Source organism: Psammomys obesus, unplaced genomic scaffold, assembly GCF_907164565.1.
Source record: "Psammomys obesus unplaced genomic scaffold, mPsaObe1.curated_primary_1811, whole genome shotgun sequence".
NCBI lineage: Eukaryota > Metazoa > Chordata > Mammalia > Rodentia > Muridae > Psammomys > Psammomys obesus.
In genome coordinates this window covers 19,443,558-19,466,812 of record NW_026596051.1, presented here as the reverse complement: position 1 = coordinate 19,466,812, position 23,255 = coordinate 19,443,558, and the positions used below count along the sequence as shown (strand labels likewise).

General features: G+C 50.8%; 2 protein-coding genes across 2 annotated transcripts in view; one reads left to right on the top strand and one right to left on the bottom strand.

Moving 5' to 3' along the window:
- Window positions 1–23,255, top strand: part of Sorcs2 (sortilin related VPS10 domain containing receptor 2) — a 361,028-nt gene that overhangs the window by 154,449 nt on the left and 183,324 nt on the right. The gene's annotated exons all lie outside the window — the stretch shown is intronic.
- Window positions 20,261–22,825, bottom strand: Psapl1 (prosaposin like 1). The gene has a single exon (XM_055624008.1). The coding sequence runs from the start codon at window positions 22,807–22,809 to the stop codon at window positions 21,235–21,237; it is 1,575 nt and encodes a 524-aa protein (XP_055479983.1). The 5' UTR covers window positions 22,810–22,825; the 3' UTR covers window positions 20,261–21,234.

Genomic DNA, 23,255 nt, shown 5'->3' with positions numbered 1-23,255 from the left:
AAAGAACTGTAAATAAATAACCCACCCAGGCGGGATATCTCTTTATATGTGAAACATGAATTGGGCCCAAGGACATCAGACCGTCTTTGATGTCTGAGAGGAGAGGAGGAGGAGGAGGCTGCAGAGACCATTTTGGTCATTATCATTGTCAGTTCTGCTCGGAGCATGAGGGCCTCTCGGCTTTGGGGTGGTTGGTATCTTTCGTCCCACGGGAATTTTACCAGTCTCATCATTTTTTGGTATGAGATCATTTTGCCTTCTCCGTGTGTTTTTCCAGTAGTGATTAATTTATTCCTGGGTTTGAAAAATACCTGCCAGTTGGGACCATTTGTTTGTTTGAGATAGGGTCTCATTCTGTATCCCAGCCTAGCCTGGAAACTCATCATGCAATTTCCTGCCTCTGTCTCCAGAGTGCTGGACCAGGCCTGTATCCCTGTGCCTGGCTCATCAGAATGACTTGGAGGATAAGCCACTCACACCTGCCTGCTGTGGGGATTCTCTTTAGCTTTGGCTTTGTTCGTATCAGAGGGATTTGGCATCCCACTTGTCCTATTTCTGTGGCATATTAGGAATGCGTTCCTATGGTGCCCGGAGGTTTTGTTTTGTTTTGTTTGTTTGCTTTGTTTTTTGTGATGACAATGTTACCTGGGGCCAACTGCCCAGGTCACTGCAGTACTAAAGCCTGTTGGGTTTTTGTCACTGCCTCCCCCACAGCCTTTCTGGACCAGCTCCCTCAGCCAGGAACTCACCTCCTAACAATGCTGAGAAACGGGAATGAGAAATGTTCCTGTGTGGAGGGTCAGCTCTCCTGATGTGACTCCAGTGCTCTCAATGTATCTTGCCGCCCTGGTGCTTGAGGAGGGGAACACCACTGCAAAATGAAGGCAGGCATAACATTCCCGTGGTCAGGCCAGTGAGGTGGCTCAGTGGGTAAAGGCGCTTGCCACCAAGCCTGACAACCTGAATTCAGTCCAGGCAACCCACATGTTAGGAAGAGAAAACCGACCCCTGCAGGCTGTCCTCTGACTTCCACACATGCCCCACGGCACACCTGTCTACATGTACCCACATATAAAATAAACACAAAGATTCTAGCAGCATTAGCTCCTCTGGGGATTAGCACTAGAAGTTTGGCTTAGGGGCATCACCTGGAGAAGGCAAGTGCGAAGGGGCACCCATCTTCCCACCAGGAGGATGGTCTCCCTTTGCCGCCACACCGATAAAGGTAGTTGTCATTCTTGTACACTAAACAAAAACCCTCAGCTACTCCAGACTCTGGACACCAGCAGTTGGGCTGCTCTGTTATCCTCCTCCTCAGATACCTTCCCTAGAAATTCCCAGAATGCTAGCTTCCTCCATTACAGTGGCTTCTCAGCCTGGCTAAAGGAGGAGGAAGTGGGCCTATCTGGAATGAAGTTTGGTGTCCAGGTAGCGAGCTGCTTTCCTGGCACAGCCAGACTTTTGCAAGGTGCTTGCTAGGTGTAGGTCCTACTTTGAGACTTAATAAAAAAAAAAAAAAAAAAAAAAAAAAAAAAAAAAAAAAAAAAAAAAAAGTAAAAAAAGAAAGGAAAAGGGAACATGACAGCTCCTAGGTGTGGTGGAGGAGGAAGTTTATTGTAGATAAAAGGAAGAACATAGCCAGAGTCAGGGGCATCTGGGAGAGTCCAGAGTGGACATGATGAGACAGAGCTGAGCCATGTGGGAAGGGGGGAGGAGGAGGAAGAGGGATCCGAGGGAAACTAGGTGCAGCAGCCTGGGGGCATAGAGGCACAGAGGGACTGAGGGACTGCAGGGGAACGTGGAGCTTAAGTAGGCATGTCAGCCATTTGTGGGGTGGGATGCTGAACCCTAAAAGGGACCTCGAAGGGTATGGAGGACAGAGAACGCTACCTGGAGTCAGGACTCCTAAGTGACAGGCTTGGATTCTTCAGGAGCAGATGGAGAACCCCAGAGGCCAAGCTACCCCCTTAAGAGCTGTGGGCCAGATAGACTTCCTTCACTGAGCCTCAGTTTCCTTGTCTGCCTGGGTAGGGAGGAACGAAATGGAGAAAAGGGAGGTGGTGAGACGGAATGAGGTGGCTTACAAAGCATCCCAAGAACAGTGTGTTGTCTAAATTTGGATTTTCCCCAAAGCGAAGCAACAGATTTTAATTTCTCCCGTCCCTTTCTCATCACTGTCTCTCCATCCAGACGTTTCCTCGGCTTGATTAAAAATGCATTCAGAAGCATTAGTCATTTTCAGAAACTTCCCCCATCTCCTCCGCTGGTGCAGCGTCTTGGTGTTTATAGTATGCTTTTTCTGTGCTGATGTGCTTGCACAGACTTAACAGTCTGAGGAGACTGGAGCTGAAGTTTTGCATTCCTTTCTCTTTTGCTCATAAACCAGGCTTCCATTTTGCACACTGTTCTGAGTCCTGCACAGCCATCACTTTCCTGGCTGCTTATGGGCCTTTGAGCTGATTCTTTGAGCCATGCCCGTGTGATGGCGCTGTAAAAAATACAAACAAACAAACATACAAACGGGCCCTGTTCTTTCCCTTCTCATTCTTTCCTTGGGATGGCTCTGCTGGCCTGAGGGAGAGTGGAGTGATGAGCTGCTGGAGCTCCCACCCAGGGAGGGTACAGCCGTCCCAGCTCCCCCCCCCCCCTGGGGGGGGGCAGAATCCAGCATTCACAGTTCCCCTCTGGGGAAGGTACAGCCCTCACAGCACCAGTATGGCAATTTATCAAAACTTTGCCAATTTGTCAGTATCCCAGCATCCACTTGATTCCTGGTGAGGAGCCATTTCCGTGCTGTTCTGATCACATTTTCTCTTGGGGGTGTCATCTGCTGGGAGGGGGCAAGGGGCACTGAGAGGCTCGACAGCATCCTGTGGGTTCTTCCCGGGGTGCTGCCTACATGCCGTTTGCATTTGAGGCCCCTGGAATGGATGGTTCAGGTGTGAATGTCCGGGGAACACATATTAAATGGGGTTATTAAAGACACACTTATTGAACACGCACCGATCCTCCCAGGAATTCTCCTGTGTGATCACAATAAATACAGTTTTAATGACAGGTCTGGTATTTACATTCTGGAGATGGCTCTGGGAAATCGAAGCTGAATGCATTTTTAATTGTTCTGTGTTTGATGGACCTCACATCAGCCGCCACTCCCTCATGGCTTCCTTGACCATCAGCAGCACCTTCGGTCTGCATCCTCTGTCAGTCTTGGGTCATTTGAACAGCAAAAAAAGGTTGGGAGAGACATACCCACCTTAGGACGTGCTGGCTGGCACCAGGGAATCGAAGTCATCTGTTTTCTGCTTCCCTGGACTCGAAGGGCCTGACCGACGCCTCCTCACTTAAGCCAATGTTGCTATCCTGTGTCCCTCCTTAAAACTCTAGGTGCAGTGGTTACTGTGCTACACGAACATTGTGGAACAAATGACCACACTTAAAACAGCCAGGGGCTCTCACCGTCCCGGAGGTCGAAGGTTCACACATGGGGTAGTGCTTTCCTCTGAAGAGGAAGAGGCCCATCATGTCCCCGCCTTCCCCTGGTGGCTGAGTCGCTGAGTCCTTGCCTCCAGGTGTTCAAATGTGTGTGGGTGAACATGTATGCAGGAACACAGGTATGTCGGCACACACTGCACAGGTGCACATTCGTGTGCGCAGGTCCGTATGCACATGGAAGTCAGAGGTCAACGTTCCGTACAGTTCCTTTGGAGCCATTCAGTTTTGCTGTTGTCGCTGTCTTGTTTTAAGGCAGGCTCTCTCACTGGCCCAGAAGGCTAAGCCCCAGGAACCTCCGCCCCACCAAGCTCTAGGATTAGACATGTGTACCCCAGTGCCTGCCTTTTTCACTGTGGGTTTTGGGCGCTGAACTCAGGTTCTCCTGTTTGCACAGCAGGCACTTCACTGGCTGAGTTATTGCTTCAGTCCCCTGCCTCTGTCTTCGCATGCCCGTCTTGCTGTGTGTTCCTTCTAAAGACAATTGCTGCCGGATCTAGGGCCAGATGATTTGGGATGTTGGCTTCTGGAGGATCTTAACCGAGCCATGTCTGTAAAGACCCCTAACAATTCATGGGGTCAGGACATGGGCATCTCTTTGAGAGAGCTACCACTCAGCCCATGGCACTGTCCATTATTAAGCTCTGGGTATGCCATCTGTATTGGATTTCCTAAATGGCCACTAGCTCTTGCCCTGTGCTCTGTGCACTAGCCATACCCCTTTTGTCCCACTTCTGCCACAGCTAGATCCCTGCTGCCCTCCTCAGCTGGCTACTGTGCCACTACCCACCCTTTCCCAGAAAGGCCCAGAGACTTGAAAAACACGGCCTGGTGCTGCTGATGGACTCAACTCCTCCTCATGGCTCACACCTGCCATCCCAACCCTCTGCCCAAACCCCTGGTGGGCCTCGGCCCTGGGGCTGGCAGGCACAGCTGGAGCTGCCACAGGGCATGAGGACCTGGGTGCTCCTGCTCTCTGGAGGGTTTGTGTGATATTTGTACCTACTCCAGAATAGAGCTGTAGCATGAGATAAAGAGAAATTCACAGAAAGTGCTCTGCGACTGCCACCCACCTTGCCCTCTGGGAGAGTGTTGCTAGGCCGGACCATGCTTCCGGAGCCCCCAACCCCTACCTCCAGGCAAGGCACAGAGGTAGTCAGTATGGTGAGTGACTGTTGGGATGGAATGGGTCCCAGGTCTCTGGGTTCTGAGTGTTAAAAACTGAGCCAGCCCTACGGATGAGTCTGTCCCCTGAAACACACTGCCGGTCAGATCCTCAGGAGGCCCTGCTCCATACTCTGTGCCTGGCATTCATGTTTTCAGCCTTTTGTCCTCACTGTTGTCCCAGGCCTTTTTAAAGCTTGCCTTCCTAATGGCCTCCCACACGACTGCGGTTCTTCTTATGTGGGACTTAGATCTTTCAGGCCCTTCAAGAACCAGTGTTGTTGGCCGCCTGGGGGCGCTGTTTTACCCCAGTGAATGTGCCTGGTATAGAGAAACTAGCTCAGCCTTGCTTCTCTGCCCGGGACTCGGAATCTAGATGAAATGCAGATGTGGATGCCAGGCTCTGAGGTGAGATCTTATGCTGCATTCTAAGGAAATGCTGATGCTGCCCGTCCGCAGGACAACGTGCCCCCGGTGGTTCTGGAGCAGTTGGGGAGTCTCTGCAATGCCGAGAAGCCCACTGGTAGTCTCCGGTTAAGCAGGGCTCTGTCTACGTAGGTGTCTATGCATGTGCTGTCTCCTGTCTGCCATGTACTGAGAATTGTCCCTCAGTTCTGACTCTATCCCCATTCAGCACACAGCTTCCCCCTAAGGGACTTCCCTGCCCCTCAATGTATAGAACCCTACCCCCATCATGGTTTTCTGTCAGCTCTCTCATTGAAGTTTCTGTGCTCTTGCTTACATTGCTTCTGCCACCACTGGTCATGAGCATGGAGACCGTCAAGTCCATACGGTTGATCACAGGATGCCATAACCAAGCACTGACTAGGGATGCATGTTGGGCTTGAATACATGGGTCAGTGGACAGATGGGAGAACAAATGAATGGGGGGGATGATGGATAGATGGTATATAGATTTGTGCATGTGTGCATATGTATGTGTGTGTGTGTGTGTGTGTGTGTGTGTGTGTGTGTGTGTGTGTGGCTAGCTGGGTAGGTGGGTTGAGGAGTGGATAGATGGATGGGCAGACAGATGGGTGGGTACATGGAGGTGTGGATGAGTAGTAAGTGTGATTTTAGGAAAACACTTTTGGGACCTTGAAGATTCTTTATGCTTGTGAGTTCACGGTAGGCGAAACTGAGATCACGGCTGGTTCTGATGCTGTTAAGCAGGGAAAGGAGGCAGAGCATATTCTGAGCCAGGAGAAAGCTTCCCACTCTTGCCCTCCATCCTGGGCTACGGCCTCCAGGATCTACTCTGAGGGTGGCTATTAAGCAAGGTGATTTTGAATTAGGGGCACCCTTCCACAAGCCAGAGGACTCTGTACCAGGGTCACTCCTCTGGTACCCCACAGGTACATTTGACCTTGGTGCCTGCCGAAGGGGCAGCCTCAGCAGCTTTGGAATGGCATGATCCAGGCTTCCTCTTGGAATGGCTTGGTTGGAATCTGTCCTTTTTTGTTGGAGGTGTAGAGCATTTCCTTTCTCCCCACTTCTCTTTAATTATGGAAACTTTGACATATAGAGAAAAGTGCAGAGTGCAGGAAAACACCAGCCTGGGGACTGACGGCAGAGGCGGGCCTGGTGCACATTAAATGCTCCGTCAGTTCGTCCCAGTCTGCCTCCGCTGTGCTTAGTCTGATGTTGTGTGATCCCTGGGGCCACAGAATGGGGAGCAGGTATACCACAGGTAAGTAGTAGAATTCAGGGTGTCATTATTCATCACAGCAGAGCCTCGCCTAGCTCAGCCATTACATAGCTGTGAAATGCTTGCCTCTTTATGGGAGAGCTCACACTTTCTTAAGGAAAATCAACAGATTCAGATAAAACTCACCCTTTGCCCTTCTGCTACACCCTCCTCCCCAGTGTCTACCTGGAAGAAATCTTTATAGCTAGCCTATAAAGCAGAAAGTTAAACACACGCAACAACATATAAATCACAGTTTATATTGTTTAGGGCGATGTGCGGCTCTCTGTAATCAGACATCCAAACATTGAGCCTTCTTAAGAATAATGTTATGGATGGCATCATCCTGCTTTGAGCGTTTGACTTATGTTCTCAACTTTGTTCTGGTAATTTCTCCATGTTGCACGTGGATCCTCTCTGATGTGTGCAGCCTCCATCACGGGACGGTGGTTTTGAGGCCTAGAGAGTTTGCTATTCCAGTTAGGGCAGCAGCAAGCCTGGGAGCCACAGTGAGCTCCGAGGCTATTTTTCCAGGCAGGTGCAGGGCAAGGGTCAGGGCTGGCTGGTGTCATCTGTCTTCACTTGTCCCTGCATATCTTTGACATCATCATACTTGGCCTGTTTGTACTGAGGGGTTATAGGGCTGTGGCTCGGTGCCTTCCTGAGGTGGCATGTACCCTCTTTCTCATAGTCACAGACAGGCCTCCTCGGTGTGACTTTCCCACATAGGAACTGCTGTATCCCTCTGCTTCTGCCAATTTGCTTACATCATTTGTAACTCCTTCCTTTCCTTGAGAAGGGGCCAAGACTTCAAGATGCATCTCCTCTAAGTATCCCCTCATTCTTGCCCCAGGGCCCTTTGCTCTTTTCAATACCCACAAAGACATTCTCTCTAAAACTGTTTTATCTTGGTATAGTTAGGTCTTAAAGCACTAATGCTCTCAAAGTATCTGTAACATTTGTGAATTGTTAAGGGGTCAGCGATCCCTCTGTCTCCCTCATGGCCTCCAAGCATGGCTTCTCATCGGCTCCCTGCCTACAGAGAGTAGAGTTAAACTCAGACAAGCCTTAGGGCAGGTAGGGATCTTAAGAGAGGTCCTGACTTGGAAGCTTTTGAATCTAGTCAATAAATAATCATTTGACATGAAGCAGCAGTTTGTGAGCCGGGCACACACCTGTAATTCCAACACTTAGGAGGTTGAGTTGGAATCTAGACTGGGTTGTGCTGTGAGGGGCAGATCAACCAGGGATGAGATTTATGAAAATTTAAGGACATCCTTGTGTGTCCCCAATATTCTGTAGACTCTTACTCATCCATTCATCTAACTTTCCTTCCTCCTTCCCTTCTTTTCTCCCTCCCTTTCTTCCTCTCTGTTTTTCATCTTTTCTTTTTCCTTCCTTCCATCCATCTTCTTCATCTACTTTTGGTTCTCCACCCCTCTTACCATTCCATTCATTCCCCTCTGTCATCTCTCTACCCATTTATCATCCATTCACCTATCATCCAGCCTCCATACAGTTATCCACTTGTGTCCACCATTCATGAATCCATCTATCAAACTATTGGTTTACCCACCATTCTCCATTCATTCATCTAGCCATCCACTCACTCAACTATCCATCTACTGTGGTTTGAATGTGAAATGTCCCCCACTGGCTTGTCACTACTTCCTGTTAATTCTCTGCATGTGAATTCAGTGTGACCAGGCAGCCTCCTGCCACTTCCACCATTCTTTCCTTGCCTGTTGCAATGTCATCTCCACCATTAAGAATGTGACCCTTTGGAACTGTAAGCCAAAATAAGCCCTTTCTTTCTTAAACTGCTTTTGTAAATGTATTTTAGTACAGCAACAAGGAAGTAACTAAGACAGTATCAATCCATTATTTGTCCTCTATCCATTCACTCAGTCACCATCTGTCTTCTTATATATCCACTCATCCATCCATTATCATCAAGTATCCATCTATCTCTCCATCATCATCCACCTATTCCCATTACCCATCTGTCCATCATTTATTAATTCTCCACCCACCCATTATTAATCTATCATTATTCATTCATCATCCATATGACCATCCATCTACCTATATATGCTTACTTCACTTATCCATTTACCCACTTATGCATTCATCACCCAATATCTACCAATCCATCCACCATCCATTCACCCATCATCTACTTCATTCATCATTCATTCATCTTTCATTCTCCCTCATCCATCCATCCACCCACCCAAACTTCACTAATCCAATCTATTCATCATTTCCATTTGTTATCTGTCTATCCATCCATCTACTTATACAGAATACTTCACCTATTCATCTACCCACTTTGTTTGTTCAAAACGCCGTATCTACCAATCCATTCACCGTCTACCCACTCATCATCCATTCCACTCATCATTCATTCATTTTCACCCTATATCCACCCATCCCATCATTAATCTAATCTATTCATAAATTTTCATTCATCAAATATACCTATGTACAGCTAGCTATCCATGAACCCATCCATCATCCACCCAGCCACCCACCCCTCCATTCATTATTCATCCATTCTTTCACCATCTGTCATCTATTCATCTAGACTTTTTCAGTTAGAGTAAACCATTGTGGCACCCCAGACTCTATGTGTAGAGGGATATAGAAGAGGAAACCACCTCATGAGACTTAGAAAAGCAGAGATCTCTAGGCATGTCATTCTACTAGAGAGATATCCTGGGAGAATATTGTCTTCACTCCCAGGATGTCTCTGCCTGTGCAGTGCCCAGCCCAGGTCCACCTCATCCTCCCTGATGGCCCTCCTGCAAACCGCTGTCAAGTCTATGCAGTCACCAATTCTTCAGTTTCCTTAAACTACATCACAGAGAAATACTGAGGGCAGTACTGGCTCTTGAGGGCAATGGCAGAGTTGCGCTGTCCTATTCTGGCCAGGCTATGGCATAGCCTCTTAGTTGGACCTGACCTGACACTCATTTTCACGGGATTGACCCTGGCCCTGGGGCTGCCTCTCTTTCATTCATCCCTCCTTACCCTCCAAAATCCCAGTATTTGACTCAGGTATGATGGGCTATAATGGCTACCTTAGACTGATGATCTCCTTGTGGGTGTGGCCATTTCATGAGCTCCCAGGAGAAAGCTGGCGTGTATGTTAAAAACATGCTATGTGGTGTTTGCCTGGAGTTACTTTTCTGGATGTTTGCAGGGGTCCTGGCTTCTCTCCTACTATGAGAGAACTGAGCCACACCTTCTAGGGTCACATGGCAGTACCTTGGATGCTCTTTTGAGAACAGAAGACAGTACTGGTGGAGAGGGTCCTGGTGGCCTGAGCACCAGGCCTGTGTTGAGCCTGAATACTCCTTAGACGTTGAGACCTCCCCTCTGTAGTTGTTCCACTAACATTGCTGGGGACCTCCCTGCAACCTCTGTTTCTTCTCCAGAAGCCTTTCCCAGTCCCACATCCTACTCTGAGTGGTCAGGAACCTCCTCCAGATCTCCAGGACTAGGGTGACAGCCTGCTACCTGTTCCCCATGTTGTGGTCCTCTACCTCCTGGGATCCTGTCTTCTGTGTTCTCTGCTCCAGCAGAGTCTCTGACCAGAAGTGGGTCTGGAGTCTTGCTAAGCTGAACAACACCCACAAGGTGTCACCTAGCTTTCAGCACCCAGGGTTCTTTGCACAGGACACTGGGTAAGGTTATGATCATTTAGGAGGACCTTGGGGTGGGTGTTGACAGATTTCTCTCTAGAACATTCTCCATCAAAAAAAAAAAAATCCCCAGCTAAATATAACTCATGATCATCACAGAACTTTTGAAAACTACAAAATAAATGAGGCATAAAAGCAATCCCTGTGTTAGTCCCACCCCAAGAGATTAAAACTATTAATATCTGAGATGAATATTCTCTCCAGGCTTTTTAAGATGCAAATATATACATGTTTTATAAATGTTGAGCCCCAGAGGAATTATGTATTAAACATTTTCTTATGCTCCGGCATGTTTTCACAGCCGCTATTTTTAATGGCTGTATAATACACACTGATCTAAAGAAGGTATTATTTATTTAACCGAGTTCTCAGTTTGAGACATCTGAGTCAGTCTGAATTTTCACTGAAGTGAAGATGTGAAATGTAAAGAGCTGTGGCATCCGTCTCCGAGCATGCATCACCCCGCATCTTGGAGTATGCTTAGGATATGTGCCCAAGTGCTGGATGTTCTCTCCTGCGTGAGGGGCTTGGGGTGCTGGGGTTATGATGTGTCTGAGCATGCGGTAGGTTTGCTGAGGCTGCTGTTGATGCTACTGGGGAACTGGAAAAACTGAAGAGCCAGTTAGAAAAGAAGATACCTGCAGGTCCTGCCTCCCTCCTGCAGAGGCTGCCTCCTGGCTGAAAGAAGGCTTGCTTGGCATAATGAAAAGCAGTCATGGTCATGGTTCTGTAAACCCTGCATGTGGACGGCAGCCTCAGACCCCGAGCACCTTCACTGGTGACTTTTCTCAAGGCAAAATACCCAACAGAAGCAACTTAAGGAGGGCTCTGCTTGTGGCTCAGTTTGAGGTTACACAGTCCCTTGAGGAGGAAAAGCCATGACAGGAGCATGAGGAAGCTGGTCACATGACATCCACAGACAGGAAGCAGAGAGAGGGAAAGAGGGAGAAAGAGGAATGCCTAATGTTCAGTTCATTTTCTCCCTTTTACTCTGTCCCCAACTCCAGTCCAATAGAATAGTGTTACTCATGTTAGTTAAATCTTTCTAGAAATTACCTTACAGATGTGCATGGAAAATTGTGTCTCCTGCTGATTCTAGATCCTGTTGAGTTGAAAATGGATATTAGCCATCATACCTTGGCTCTTTAATAGCAGCCTGTTGCCTTCAACACTGAGCTTGCTGTTGCATGGCATGATAGAGGTGGTCCTCATACTACATCAGGTTAGCCTGGGCTCACACACAGCCCCAGACTAGGGATTAGGAAGATGGAAGGATGCAGGCTCAGAACTTGCACAGCATCACTTCTGTATGTTTCATAGTTAAAGCAACTCACAGAGCAAGGGTTCACTTACCGATAGAGAGCTGTTACAATTGGATTTAGCACCAGGAGGGAAATAACTGATGCTATCATTGGCAACAGGACTGCAATGTGAAGAACAGGTTTGAGGAGGTAAAAAGCTGTTTCCAGGCTGCCAAGACTGTCCTGGGGTCCACGGATAATGCAGTGGGACCCAAATGGCAGAGAAAGGAGCCGAGACTCAATACTGGGGTGGTTTCCTACTAAGAAGGTTCCTTTATGGGGTCTGTCTGACCACGGACATTGAGGCGTCAAGGCCAACTCTTAACATTGCCGGGGAGTGGAGGTGCTAAGGCCTGGGTGGCCTCCGAGACTTATGAGGGACAATGTTGGGTCTGGTCCAGGGATGTCTGAGCCTTGCCTGACTCAGAGTTTCTACTGGAGCTTCTCTCACAGTTCTCTCAGCCTCTAGCATGCTATTCTTCTGGGGTATGTGAATCTTTGCCATCCTGTTCTTTGACTGCAGGGGTGGATCTTTCCCAGGGGAGCACTCCCATCTCAGCTACTCTCCACAAACATTGTTTTTTTTTTTTTTAACTCTACTGGGGAAGGGCTGAGAGGATGTCTGCACTGTCAGGTGCCTGACCAAGATGGGAGGGTGTGGTAGAGATGGGCAGAACAGAAGCCAGACTCAGAGATGGCATGCTGCACCAGCACAGGCAACTGTAGAGCAAAAATCTGCCAATGGTGTTTGTGCCTGTGAACACCACTAGGGGAGTTTCCAGCCAGTGTCCTCTGACAACTCTCCTCTAAGCATGATATGGGCCCAGGTCCCTTCCATGTTGTGGATCTATATACCACTGACTAGGCCTGGGCATCCAGTCTGTGCCTGCCTCAGGCAGAGGAGCTCTGAACACACGAGGGATAACTCATGGGAGGCCCTGCCCTCTTGCCTCAGCCTTGGTCACATGTCTGCCCTAATGCAAGGGAGGATCAGAAGCACTGTGCACCTGGGGATGGACTTGCTGTGACTACCTGGCCATAGTGGCACTGTGTACGTTAGGGTCAGTAGACACATGTGCAAAGTAGGCTGTTCAGTGGACTGTGGAACACTGGGAAATCTCTTCCTCAGTGCTCTTCATTCCCATCTACACAGGGTCACAGCAAAAGTCCCCCTCTTTTCAGGGTCCAATGGCCTCTAATGCACAAGGCCTGGCTAAGTTCAGACCTCAATACCCAGGACCAACTTTGAAAAAGCGCCCCAGGCTTTGATTTTGTTGATGAAGCAGGTCAATGGGCATTTAGAGGACCTGGAAAAATCCAAGAATTCTCCCTTGCCCAACCAGAGGCCAGTACTTGAAGCATGGTCTTGGACAGTGCCTCTGGTCTCCTGTAGACCCATCCCCACACCCTTTCCTAGCTCTGTCAAGCCCTCTGCCTTGGAGCTTAGAATACGTTCGTAAGCTCACAGCAGTGGCACCCCTGGGAGGGTGTTGGAATTCCGAACTCACCACCTGCCAGGCTTTTGTGGTATGTGTGATGCCACATGAAGCTTAAGTGGTTCACAGGCTTGGCACAGAGCCACCGGCTGCCTCTGCGCCCACCATCCTGAGGACAGCAGGGGGCTACCTGTGCTTTGAAATGTTTTACCAGCAGATGGCCGCCATCACGTCTGTTTGGCTTTGTTTCCCTCTGTGGAGGAGTCTTCTCTGGCCCCCGTTCCTGCTTTTCCCTTACACAGGCAGGCTCCGCTGCTCACTGCCTTCCTCACCCATGCTGCATTTGATTTAAAATTCCACTTGGGTCCCCAGTGGGACCACTGGCTAGAGGCCTGTGGAAATCAGTAAGCTTGTGGGATCAGAGGGAACCGTCTCACCCCATACCCCATACCTGCCCAGTATATCACACAGGGAGTCCACCCACAGCTTCTCCACCTCCTCTGGGCAGCCAGAGCCAGGCTCTCAGATTGAAGAATTGAGCTCCAGTCCTGACTCTATTTCTTATAAGCTGTGTAGCCTGGGGGAAAACTGCTGGTTGACTCTAAACCATGTCTATAGAGTGAGGATGGCTGTATGGCCTTGGTTTGGGTTCCAGTTAATGGGTGTAGGACTGATAGGCCAGAGCCTGGCTTCAACGCTTCTGACACCATTCCTTATCATTCTCTGAGAAACACCTGCTCCTTACAGTGATGCGGCAGAGGGATCAGGTTTCTAGCTCTTGTGGATCCCTCTGCACAGAGGCCTGTACCTCCAAAGTGAGGCCCAACAATGTTCTCCACTAGGTGCCTGAGGTATCAAGTGACTAAGCCACAGTCCTGGCCCCCAAGAGATCCAGAACCTCTATCACCTCGTTCCCATCACCTCTGTGGAGACAACTGCTCTGTCCCCTCCTTCCTGTCTTTGGTCTCCTCTTTGACCTCCTCTAGACTGGGGGAATTACAGTGTTTACCACACCCAGGGGGTCCCTTGTTGGAGAGGACAGCAGCAGAAGACACCTTGACCTTTGGTGGCCTTCCTGACCCCTTCCTTCTTTTTGGTGAAGTAGATGGCAGGATGAGACTGACCTGCAGTGTCTCAGCATGTTTTCTGTTGCTGTAAAAAAAAAAAATACCTGACACTATGAGAGTGACAAAGCACAGAGGTTTATTTAGCTCCGAGTTCTAGAGGCTGAAGGGCCAGAGTATAGCTCCGACAAATGCTCCTCCAATGAGGGCCACATACCGCATCGTCCCTCACCAGCCCTCCATGTCAAGGCAGAGCAGTTGCCTGAATGGATCCCTCTCCTTCTTATAAAGCAACCGATGCCAGCTTGAGGGTTTCAACACATGTATCTTAGAGGACATATCATAACACAGCATATAGCACCAGCCACGTCCCTGTCACCTTCCACTTCTCCTATATTGTGTGTAAGGTGCATCACATGTTGGTTCAAGGTGGGCCTCTTGGTCAGGCTGGTGGAACCTGTCTCCCCGTTGTCCTCTGTCCCTGGCCTGCCCCATCTCCCTTTCCATGCCTTAGGACTGGCACCCCTTCATACCCCTAGGAAGACCTAGTGGCCTGGACCTTTTCCTTCCTGTGTGTCCTTTTGGGCTGCAGAGTGATGCGCTTGCTGTGAGCAGGGAATCCTGCCTTAGTCTGGAAACTCCCTCTCTGTCAGTCATTGGTTCAGGGATGGTTGCCTGTAGGGGTGGGGTATGGGAACCCAGCTAGCCTTTGTGAACTCGTCTGCACACATGCTGTGACTCTGTGAAGTTCAGCACAGAGCTGGAGAAGGAGATCAGGTCTGGTGTCCCTGTATGCTCACCCATGTGAAAAGGAGGATGCCCCGTGGACTGGCTGTGGGACCCGTGGAAGCCTTTGTCTGTTGGTGCTGAGAATTCCCCCCAGCACGGGAGTGCAGCAACAGCTGCTTCTCTGCAGGGTTCCACATATCATAGCTGGAGCTGGGTCGCATTTCCTCTGTGATGTGCATGCTCCCTCTGTCCTGCATCTCAGCCATCAGCTTGTGCTGGTAGCTCTCTGTTCTGGAGCTTGAACCTTCCTGTCCAGCCCCAGCAGCTCCCACCTAGACACCCGCTCTGGCCATGATGAGGTCCCCATGCTCCCATCTTACCTCTAAGACCAACTTCCAAAGAATAGGAAACCCTTCATCCTGCCCAGCTTGGAACTGACCCCTGGCTTCCATTACACCCAGAGGTCCATGTGGCCTTTGGACACACCCTCTAGGATCCTCAACCTCCCACCCCTGGCTGGTCATCCAAAGCCAGGTCCTCTCTTACTCTAGACAGCCCACCTCCTCTGCCCCTCCACACCCCATCTGTACCCCAGTTCAGCTCTGTCCTGAGCCCTCTAACCTAACATGTCAGCTTCCAGCAGAACAGACTCCCCAGAGCTGCTGCAGACTCTGCCTGATCTCTCTCGTGAGATGCTGTCTCCAGTGTTGTTTTCTCTACACAGAGTTTTTCAGTCTCCTGGGACTTGCACACAATGCGTAAGATTTTCATATTATTTTGACATTATTTTAATGTCATTTTCCTTTTCTAATGTCATTGTTGGCATTTTTTTCTTTGTATATGGCTCATCTGCCTTGCATATGAAGTGTAGTCTTGAGTGAGCAACGACCTTATGAGTGACAGTCACGTGCCCCCACCCCCAAACCCCCATTACTTTCATTTCCACTTCCTGTGCTTTCAGGGTTGCTGGCCCAGTGTAGCATGTGGGACCTTGCCAGTCTTTCCGAGCATAGAAAACCCCCCTCCAGCTCCCCAACTGGCAGAGAGCAGAGCAATGGAACACTTCCTTCATGTTCAAGAGGAGATGCTGATATGGGCTATTCTGTTTGGATGGCTCAGTCTTCATACCTACTCAGCACCTGGCTTGGAACAATATTCAGAAAGCCTTGGCAATCCCATGGTTCCCTCAGGGTGTGGTTGCTTTCGGTGGTTTCTCATATCTCAAGGCCTTGGGAGCAGTAGGGTGTTTCTGAGTGTATGAGAGAGAGCAGGCCTGGAAAAGTAGGATTCCAATCCTCCAACCACAAGTGTGTTGTCTTGGCCAGTGTCAACACTGAATTCCCCTTCCATGGCCAGCTTCAAGCTGTTAAAGCATGTTCCTGGATACAGAATGGGTTAGAGGCTTTGCCTTCATCCTCTCTCCACAGCTTTGTGAGTGCAGTGGCTCTCTGCTGTTGAAGGCTCTGGAGTCCTAAAATTTCATAGGAACTTCATATGGGCCTGTGGGCAGTGCCCTGGAAGGGCCTAGCTGGCACCACAGAGAAAATGGAACATTTCCATCTTTTACCCAAAGCTCTGGCCTCCTGGATTGTGACCCTCCCTGACCCTCATCTGTTCCTTAGCCTTGTGTGAGTGGTAATGGACATGGAGGTGCTGTTTCTGGGTGCCTGGTTTTGGAACATTCTATTAGTCTAAGACTCTGGTCCCCACCACATGGAGAAAGCCTGAGAGTGGGGTGTCTCTGGATAGGAAGGCTTATGGGGTTCTGTCTCTGCCTTGTTCATCTGGGCCTGAGAGTCCACTGTCTCCAGACATGTCCTCTGAAGTCTGTTGCCTTCATACCTTTGTCTGCCCTTCCTGGATGCGAATCCTGATCTCAGAGCTATGGAACCTGGATATACGTAGTTCTCTGTGCTGGGGGAGGAAGGGGCCACGAGGAAAGATCTGGTGGCTTGCTTAAAGTCTCCCATTGTGTTGATTACACACCAATCCTGGTGACAGGAGTGGCCGTCTCTGCTGGCACGCAACTCTCAGCCTGGGTACCTGTAGCAGCTCACACAGAACCCCTGTAATGGCGTGGCTTTTCCCAGGACAGTCTCAGCAGAGGTCAGCAGGGCAGGGGACGTAGCTGTGTCATGCACAGGTACCAGGAGAAGCGGTCTGCCTTCAAGATCCTGAGAGCCCTCCTGCCATGCTGTCACTGTGGATGCACCCATCAGTTACCTGTGGAGGGTCACCCTAATCTGTGAAGACCAGTAGTGTAATCTGGGTTTGAGGGAATCAAGGCCATGATTCTGGGAATGTGACATGGCATCTGACATGCCATCTGGTGTGGAGGCAGGCTAGATCTCTAATCTTTAAGAACTTTCTGCCACCCATGAGCCCAGCTCAGCGAACCGGGGAACCCAGAAGTTCTTGTTCAGGTGTGGCTTCTAGATTCCAGGGCTGTATGGCCCTTCCCTGGGTGCATGGGCCCATCTCTGGGCTTGCTTCATTCCTTTAGATACCAGCATCACATTTGGCCAACTTAGCAACCAACAGATTTTCTGGCTTGCTGAGTCCTCCAAGCCCCGGGCCCTAGATCACTGTAAAATGACAGCAGCCTTGGTGGTCTTGGACAGTGTTCCAAGCAGCTTTCCTCTGGAGATGGGATCACTGGCTCTAGGTCCCAAAGAATCCTGCCTACCAAAAGGTCACTCTCTCTTTCTGCTCTTCTTGGGGCTTTCTTCCCTTGTGGCCTAGGGATTGCCACCCCGAGAAACTGGTTTAGAAGTGGTGTGACTTTCCCTTGGCCTCTGAAACTGTTCCTGATGTCCTAAATAAATGGCTCAAGTTTGTGTGTCACCTTCCCAGGTGAGAAGCCCGAGTGTGTCTTGCCCCTCCCAGTTTGGTAGAGTACCTCCTAGGCAGCAGCAAGGCTTCCCAGCTGCACGTGGGTATTGAGATGCCCAGGTCATGCCCCTTTCTTCACAGCTGGTGGAGGGGCCCAGCTCAACCTATAGACATGCTTGCTCCAGCAGCAGACAACTCTAGGTTGACTTACGGAGCCTTCAGCATAGAGGCCTGTGAAACTTTCACAGCTTCGGCCTGTGTTCCAGGTCTAGTGGCGACACTGGAAGAATCAGCAGTGGCTTAGTGTTCTCACAAGGACATCCCTCTCAGGCTGGGTTGTGGCACAGGAGAGAACCAAGTTTGACACTGCTCACACTTGGGGATTTTGGGGATAGTATGACACCCCCACACTTGTTCCCACTTTTTGTAATTATAGACAGGAAACTGAAATCCCCAAATGATGGTTCCAGTCCTCTGGAGAGACAGTCCTTCCTCTGGGACCCAAGAGAAATGAGGTGCACTGTGGTTTCCAGGGTGGACAGCCTATCTCACTATCCACCCTGACCCCTGAACTGTGCTGTTTGGTTGCCACTCAGCACAGGCTGCAGAGAAAGCTGCTGCTTCAGCCATGCTGTCCTTGAGGAACTCTTGGGGTGAGGGCCAGCTCTTCTTCCCTACACTCAGAGTACTGCGGAATCTGGGAGCTGGCTAACACCTGGTTGAACAGATAGATCAGAGCCTGCAATGACTCTGGGCCCTTGCTCTTCAGGGCTCCCGCCCACCCAGATCTGGAAGGGACCTTCCAGCACAAATAGCTTTCCTGAGGGTCGCTGTCAGGAGCGCATCCTTGGGCTCATGTCTTTAAAGTGTGTAGATGCCACTTTCTGGCAGGAAAATGTAAACACTGCCATTGTAGAAAAGGAGGTAAAGCAGGGAGTCAAGGAAAGGGGACAACAGTGGGACCTTCTCTTGTCTGTTGTGGACTGCTCTCTAACTTTCCCAGAATCGCCTAGAGTTTGTGTTAATTATTTGATAACAGAAAAAAAGGACTTTAGGCTGGCTTTATGGAGCCTTCAGCATTAGAGGCATGTGAAGTTCTCACAGGTACCAGCCCCACTGTGTGTTGGGGCAGGGAGAGACGACATGGAAGGGGTCAGCAGTGTTCAGTGTTCTCGCTAGGACATCCCTCTCGGGTTGTGGCATGGAGGAACGTATCTCCATCAGGTCCATATTGGCTGCTGGCCTACCATTTTGAAGGATGTTTTTAGCAAATGAGCCATTTGCCAAACCCTTAACCCCAAATCTTTCAAGCCTTGATCCAAGGAATTTGGAAGCCAGGGACCCTGACAGAGTTCCTACCTGACTAGGTCTCTGTCTGGTGGTGGCATTTGATGGGTGGTTATAGCCTATGTGGTGGAAGTATCTGGCATCTGTCCACTCAGGCAATCTGTCGGAGCCCCTGCTCCCATCTTAATCAGGTCATGTGGTCCCCGCCTCCAGTCCCTTCATGCTTCATGTCCCGTTTCTCAGTTTCCAGGCAGGAGCTGTCCCACTTGTGGGGATGGTGAGAACAGCTGCCCTTCTGAAGCCAGAAGCATACAGGGCTGTCCTGTTGGTCCCTGTCCCTCTGCTGAGCTGCCATTCCTGGCCACTAAGTGAGTCTCATGGAAGTTTCTGCTGTCAGCCTTAGTGCCCACCTCTCCTCTTGTCATCACCTCTGTCATTAGCCACAAGGTGCAGGATGAGTAAAGATTCAAGAGTGTGGGTCAGGTGGAGTCCTTGTGCCTGGGCATAGGAAGCCTGTGCCCTGCCAGCCACAGTCGGCAGTGGTCCTGTGGGGTTCTTGTCAGATGTGTTCTGTGCCAGGCTCCTGTGGACCATGGGTGTGTGGGGACATATTTGATCAGTGGTCTGAGGAAGCAGCTGGCTCCAGGCCTGGGGGTTGTGTGGGAATCAAAGGAAGGGCCAAGGAGAGGCTCCACCCTGCCTGTCCCCCACGGTAGCTCTGGGTTGAAGGCAGTGGAACATGCTCAGAGACAGGACATGGAACTCACCATCTCCTGGCCTCTGGTAGGCCAGGCTTATGGGGCTGGTACATCTCTATGGAAATGTCAGGTCAGGAAAGCCGTGGCATGTCACATGCAAGTGTTAGCAAGTGTCCCTTTGGCTCCCTGACAGGACAGAGGAGTGGCCTCCACTCTGCTCAGGGACCCTGCAGAGACAAGTGGGTTTTGAGTGGTGACTCTGGTGACCTCAAGCTGTGCTTTGGGGTCTAACTTATAGCTTGATCCACAAGGACACATCTGTATATGGGCCACAGTTGGCATTTTGCACCTCCCACTTTCCTCATCTTGCTCAGGGCTGACCGGTGGGCCCAGCCTGTCCAGCTGACAATGCCAGCGCACAGGATTCAGGAAATTCTGGCTAGTTATACCCATGTCCTTGGATGATGGCCCAGCTCAAAACAGTTGCCTAAGAACCCAGGCGTGGCCCTCGGGGGAGAGTACCCACTCGTGTTACTGTGGGTAACTGCCAGGCCAAGCAGTCTCCTTTTCACCCAGGCTAGACCGAGCACGGGAACTCATGTCACAAACGTTGGAGCATCTACTGCAGACAGGTCTTGTACATCACACCCGGGGGGTCGTCAATGAGGGGCTCACGAGGTACCGAAGACGACACATGAAAGGCAGGTACTGTGCACCTGAGACAGGCAGATGACCCCAAGGGAGGCTTCCCACTAGAGAAACAGCCATGGGAAGCTGTGAGGGGGGGGGGGCTTTGCAGGCCCAGAGACCATGTTCTCCCGTTAGAATAAGAACAGCAAACATCATTTGGAAAAAGCTTCTGGTTTATGTGACACTTACTTGGTCAGACTCCCCAGAGACCCTGTCAATTCTCAAGGTAGGTTTTACTGATCCTGGTGGGTCAATGGGTGCTGGTCTCTAAGTGAAGGAACTTGAATTGTCTCAACATCCCTATGAGGCAGGCACGATCCTCCCAGTCTACAGATTGGAAAACTGAGGCTCAGCAGATAAAGGGCCTGCTCACTAGGGTGGAGCGCTTGCTTGCTGCCCATGCTACAGACATTCTACAATCCCAGAGCCTTCCCCAGGGCTCACCTAATGGGGTTTGTTCTCCTGATTTTAAGTACACCCCACACTGCTTAGCACCAGGGTGGCTGGAGTCTGGGTGAAAAGACAGATTTCCCCTAGGTGAATCCTATAAAGTCCAAATGTCCCTTGTGGGTAGTGGCCAATGACCCAGGACCCTCCCCCAGAGAAGTCCAGAACCACTCCTGTCCCAGCTGTACTACTGGAAGCCAAGCCTGAAAGATCCCAGCCTGAGAATACCCAACTTCCACCCCTAGCTATTGACAAGGGCCATTGGCCTCACTAGTGACAGTCCCTCGACCCTACCCTTACCTATCTGACCTGCCTGCCACTGCTTTGGCTCAGAGCTGGGTGCTCACCCTGCACAGGAGGGCACTGACAGGTTTCTCCAGGCCATCAGCATCACAGCATGGCAAGAGAGGGTAGCTTATTGGGGCAGGGGTGAGAAGACTTCCTGTTTGTGGCAGGGGTAGAGGGGACCTTCCGTTTGTTAGAGACAGCAGTGAGGGCAGAGACAGAAAGATAAAGCTGTCCAGCATCAGGAGAGCATGGCTTTGAATGTTAGCTCTGCTCCTAATTCCCTGCTCAGAGCCTCAGTTTTTTCATCTATGACATGGGGATGAGATAGTACCCACCTCATAGGGTCCCCTTGGGAGGCAAAAGGCTGCAGGTGGGATTAACCCTGGCAGGCTTGGGGTTCTGGTGGCCACAGTCATGGCTGCTCGCTGTTTTGGGAAGCTGGCTTTTTCCACACAAGGCGCTGGCAGTGCTCCAGAGCATCACACATCTCAGCAGCCTCCGGGCTCTTACACCAGAAGCTGGGGCCCATGACACACTGATCCGTGCCTAGAAGTGGAACCTTGGGGTCGTGGCAGGCCCCCATCTTCTTGCACAGGTCTGTGGGGTCCATCATGAACCTGAGGCTCTCTATGAGCACAGGTTCATACTCCGCTACGAATCGGTTGCACTGTAGCACGTACGGCAATGGCAGGATCCGGCAGCCACCTTTGAAGGCATTCAGGATGTCTCGTTTGGTGCTCTTGCGGTCCAGATTCTGGGAAGACACATCCAGTAGCCTTTTGCACCCGTGGCAGAAGGTTCCCTGGTTTTCCTCATCCACCAGCAGGGGTGGCGTGGTTGTCTTAGCCCTGGAGATGGACCTGGCCTGCCTTTTGCTACCACACAGCCTGATGGTCTCACAGACTTTCTCTGGGGTGATTCTGGTCACGAGCTCCACTAAGTTAGGGCTGTAGGCGTCCACCAGGTTGATGCAATGCTGGACCAGAGAGTCAGGCATTATGGAGCATACTCGCTCCAGGGTGTGGCTGATGAGGGCTTCCGTGCTGTTGGTCGTGAGCCACTTGTCCAGCTCCTGGATCACATTCAAGCACACATCACAGGTCAGGCCCAACTGCATCTGTAGCTCGTTCTTCCTCGGCAACCCCAGCTCCAGAGAGGGGACTCCATCCACAGCGGCCACTTGACCCAGTCGGTGGGCAGGCTCTCTCTGTTCCTCACAGAAGCCCCCCTTCCTGCAGACCTCCTGTGGGGGGAGAACCTGCAGTGTTTTCTCAGCAGGGAAAAATTGCTGGCGGATGTAGTTCTTGCAGAGGGCAGCCAGACCAGGTCCCAGGGACTCACACTGATCCTGGACATTTATCTCAGCCAAGGTCAAGTTAGACTCTAGAGCACCATGCAGACGGGAGATCAGCCGGACACAGTCTCGGCACACGGCACCCCCAGGCATCTGTGATGGGTGGAAACTCAGGGCCCCGTTGGATAAGAATGGAGCCATCACCTCAGTTGCATCCTCTGGGGTCAGCAGACTCTCCAAAGTGGTCGTGGCTAGGTACCTCTGTAGTGGCTCACAGAGAGTGAGTGCAGTGCATACCGGAGCCAGGGCAGTGCCTGGGATTCCACTGAGCATGCGCAGGACATCTGGGCTATAGTTGTCCACCATCTGCTTGCACTTTGCCGAAGACTCCTGGCTTGGAAGCCACTCACAGGTCTTCATCACTGATGCCAAAATGTCCGACTCTGTAGCGTCTGGGTTCATCCCGTTACCAGCAGCAGCCGCCACATCCTGGCACAGACTGCAGGGCAAGGACTTGGCTGTGGGCTTATTCCAAACAGCACTCTGGCAGTACCTCACAGCCTGACACCTTATAGCTGCCTGCAGGTCCTGACACCATACCTCCGAGCCCTTGGCACACTCCTGGGGGCCCGAGATGGGGCTGGCCTTGGAGGCCCCCAGGAGCCCAGACAAGAGAATCAGCGCACACAGCATAATGCCCGTGGTTCCACTGGCTGCTGCCTCTGCTTGGCTGTTGCTATAAAACTTGCTCTCCTGCCTGGCCTGCTCAGCAAGGTGCCCCCCTTGGCTCCTCCCCAGCCTGAGTCATAGCCCCACCTGCCTGGGTGCCGGCACCATCCTCTTTGCCTCTTGGCCTTTCCACCTTCAGGGAACACCTCCTTCTCTCCCCTGAATAATGACTATTTACAAAGTCTAGCTTCTTTGGGAATGAAGTTTCTATTCTGTCACACCAGGGCTGGAAGAACTGAATTCCTAGAGTGACTTATTTCTAACTGGGTCTCAGGTCCACGTGCCTGCCACAGGCTCTAGTCCTAAGCCCACAGAGAAGACCATTGCCCCCACAATGCCTGTGTGAAGGCTGCTGGCATGCAGAGCCTTTTGTTCTGGAGGCTTCTATGGGAGGCCACGTACGGGCTGGT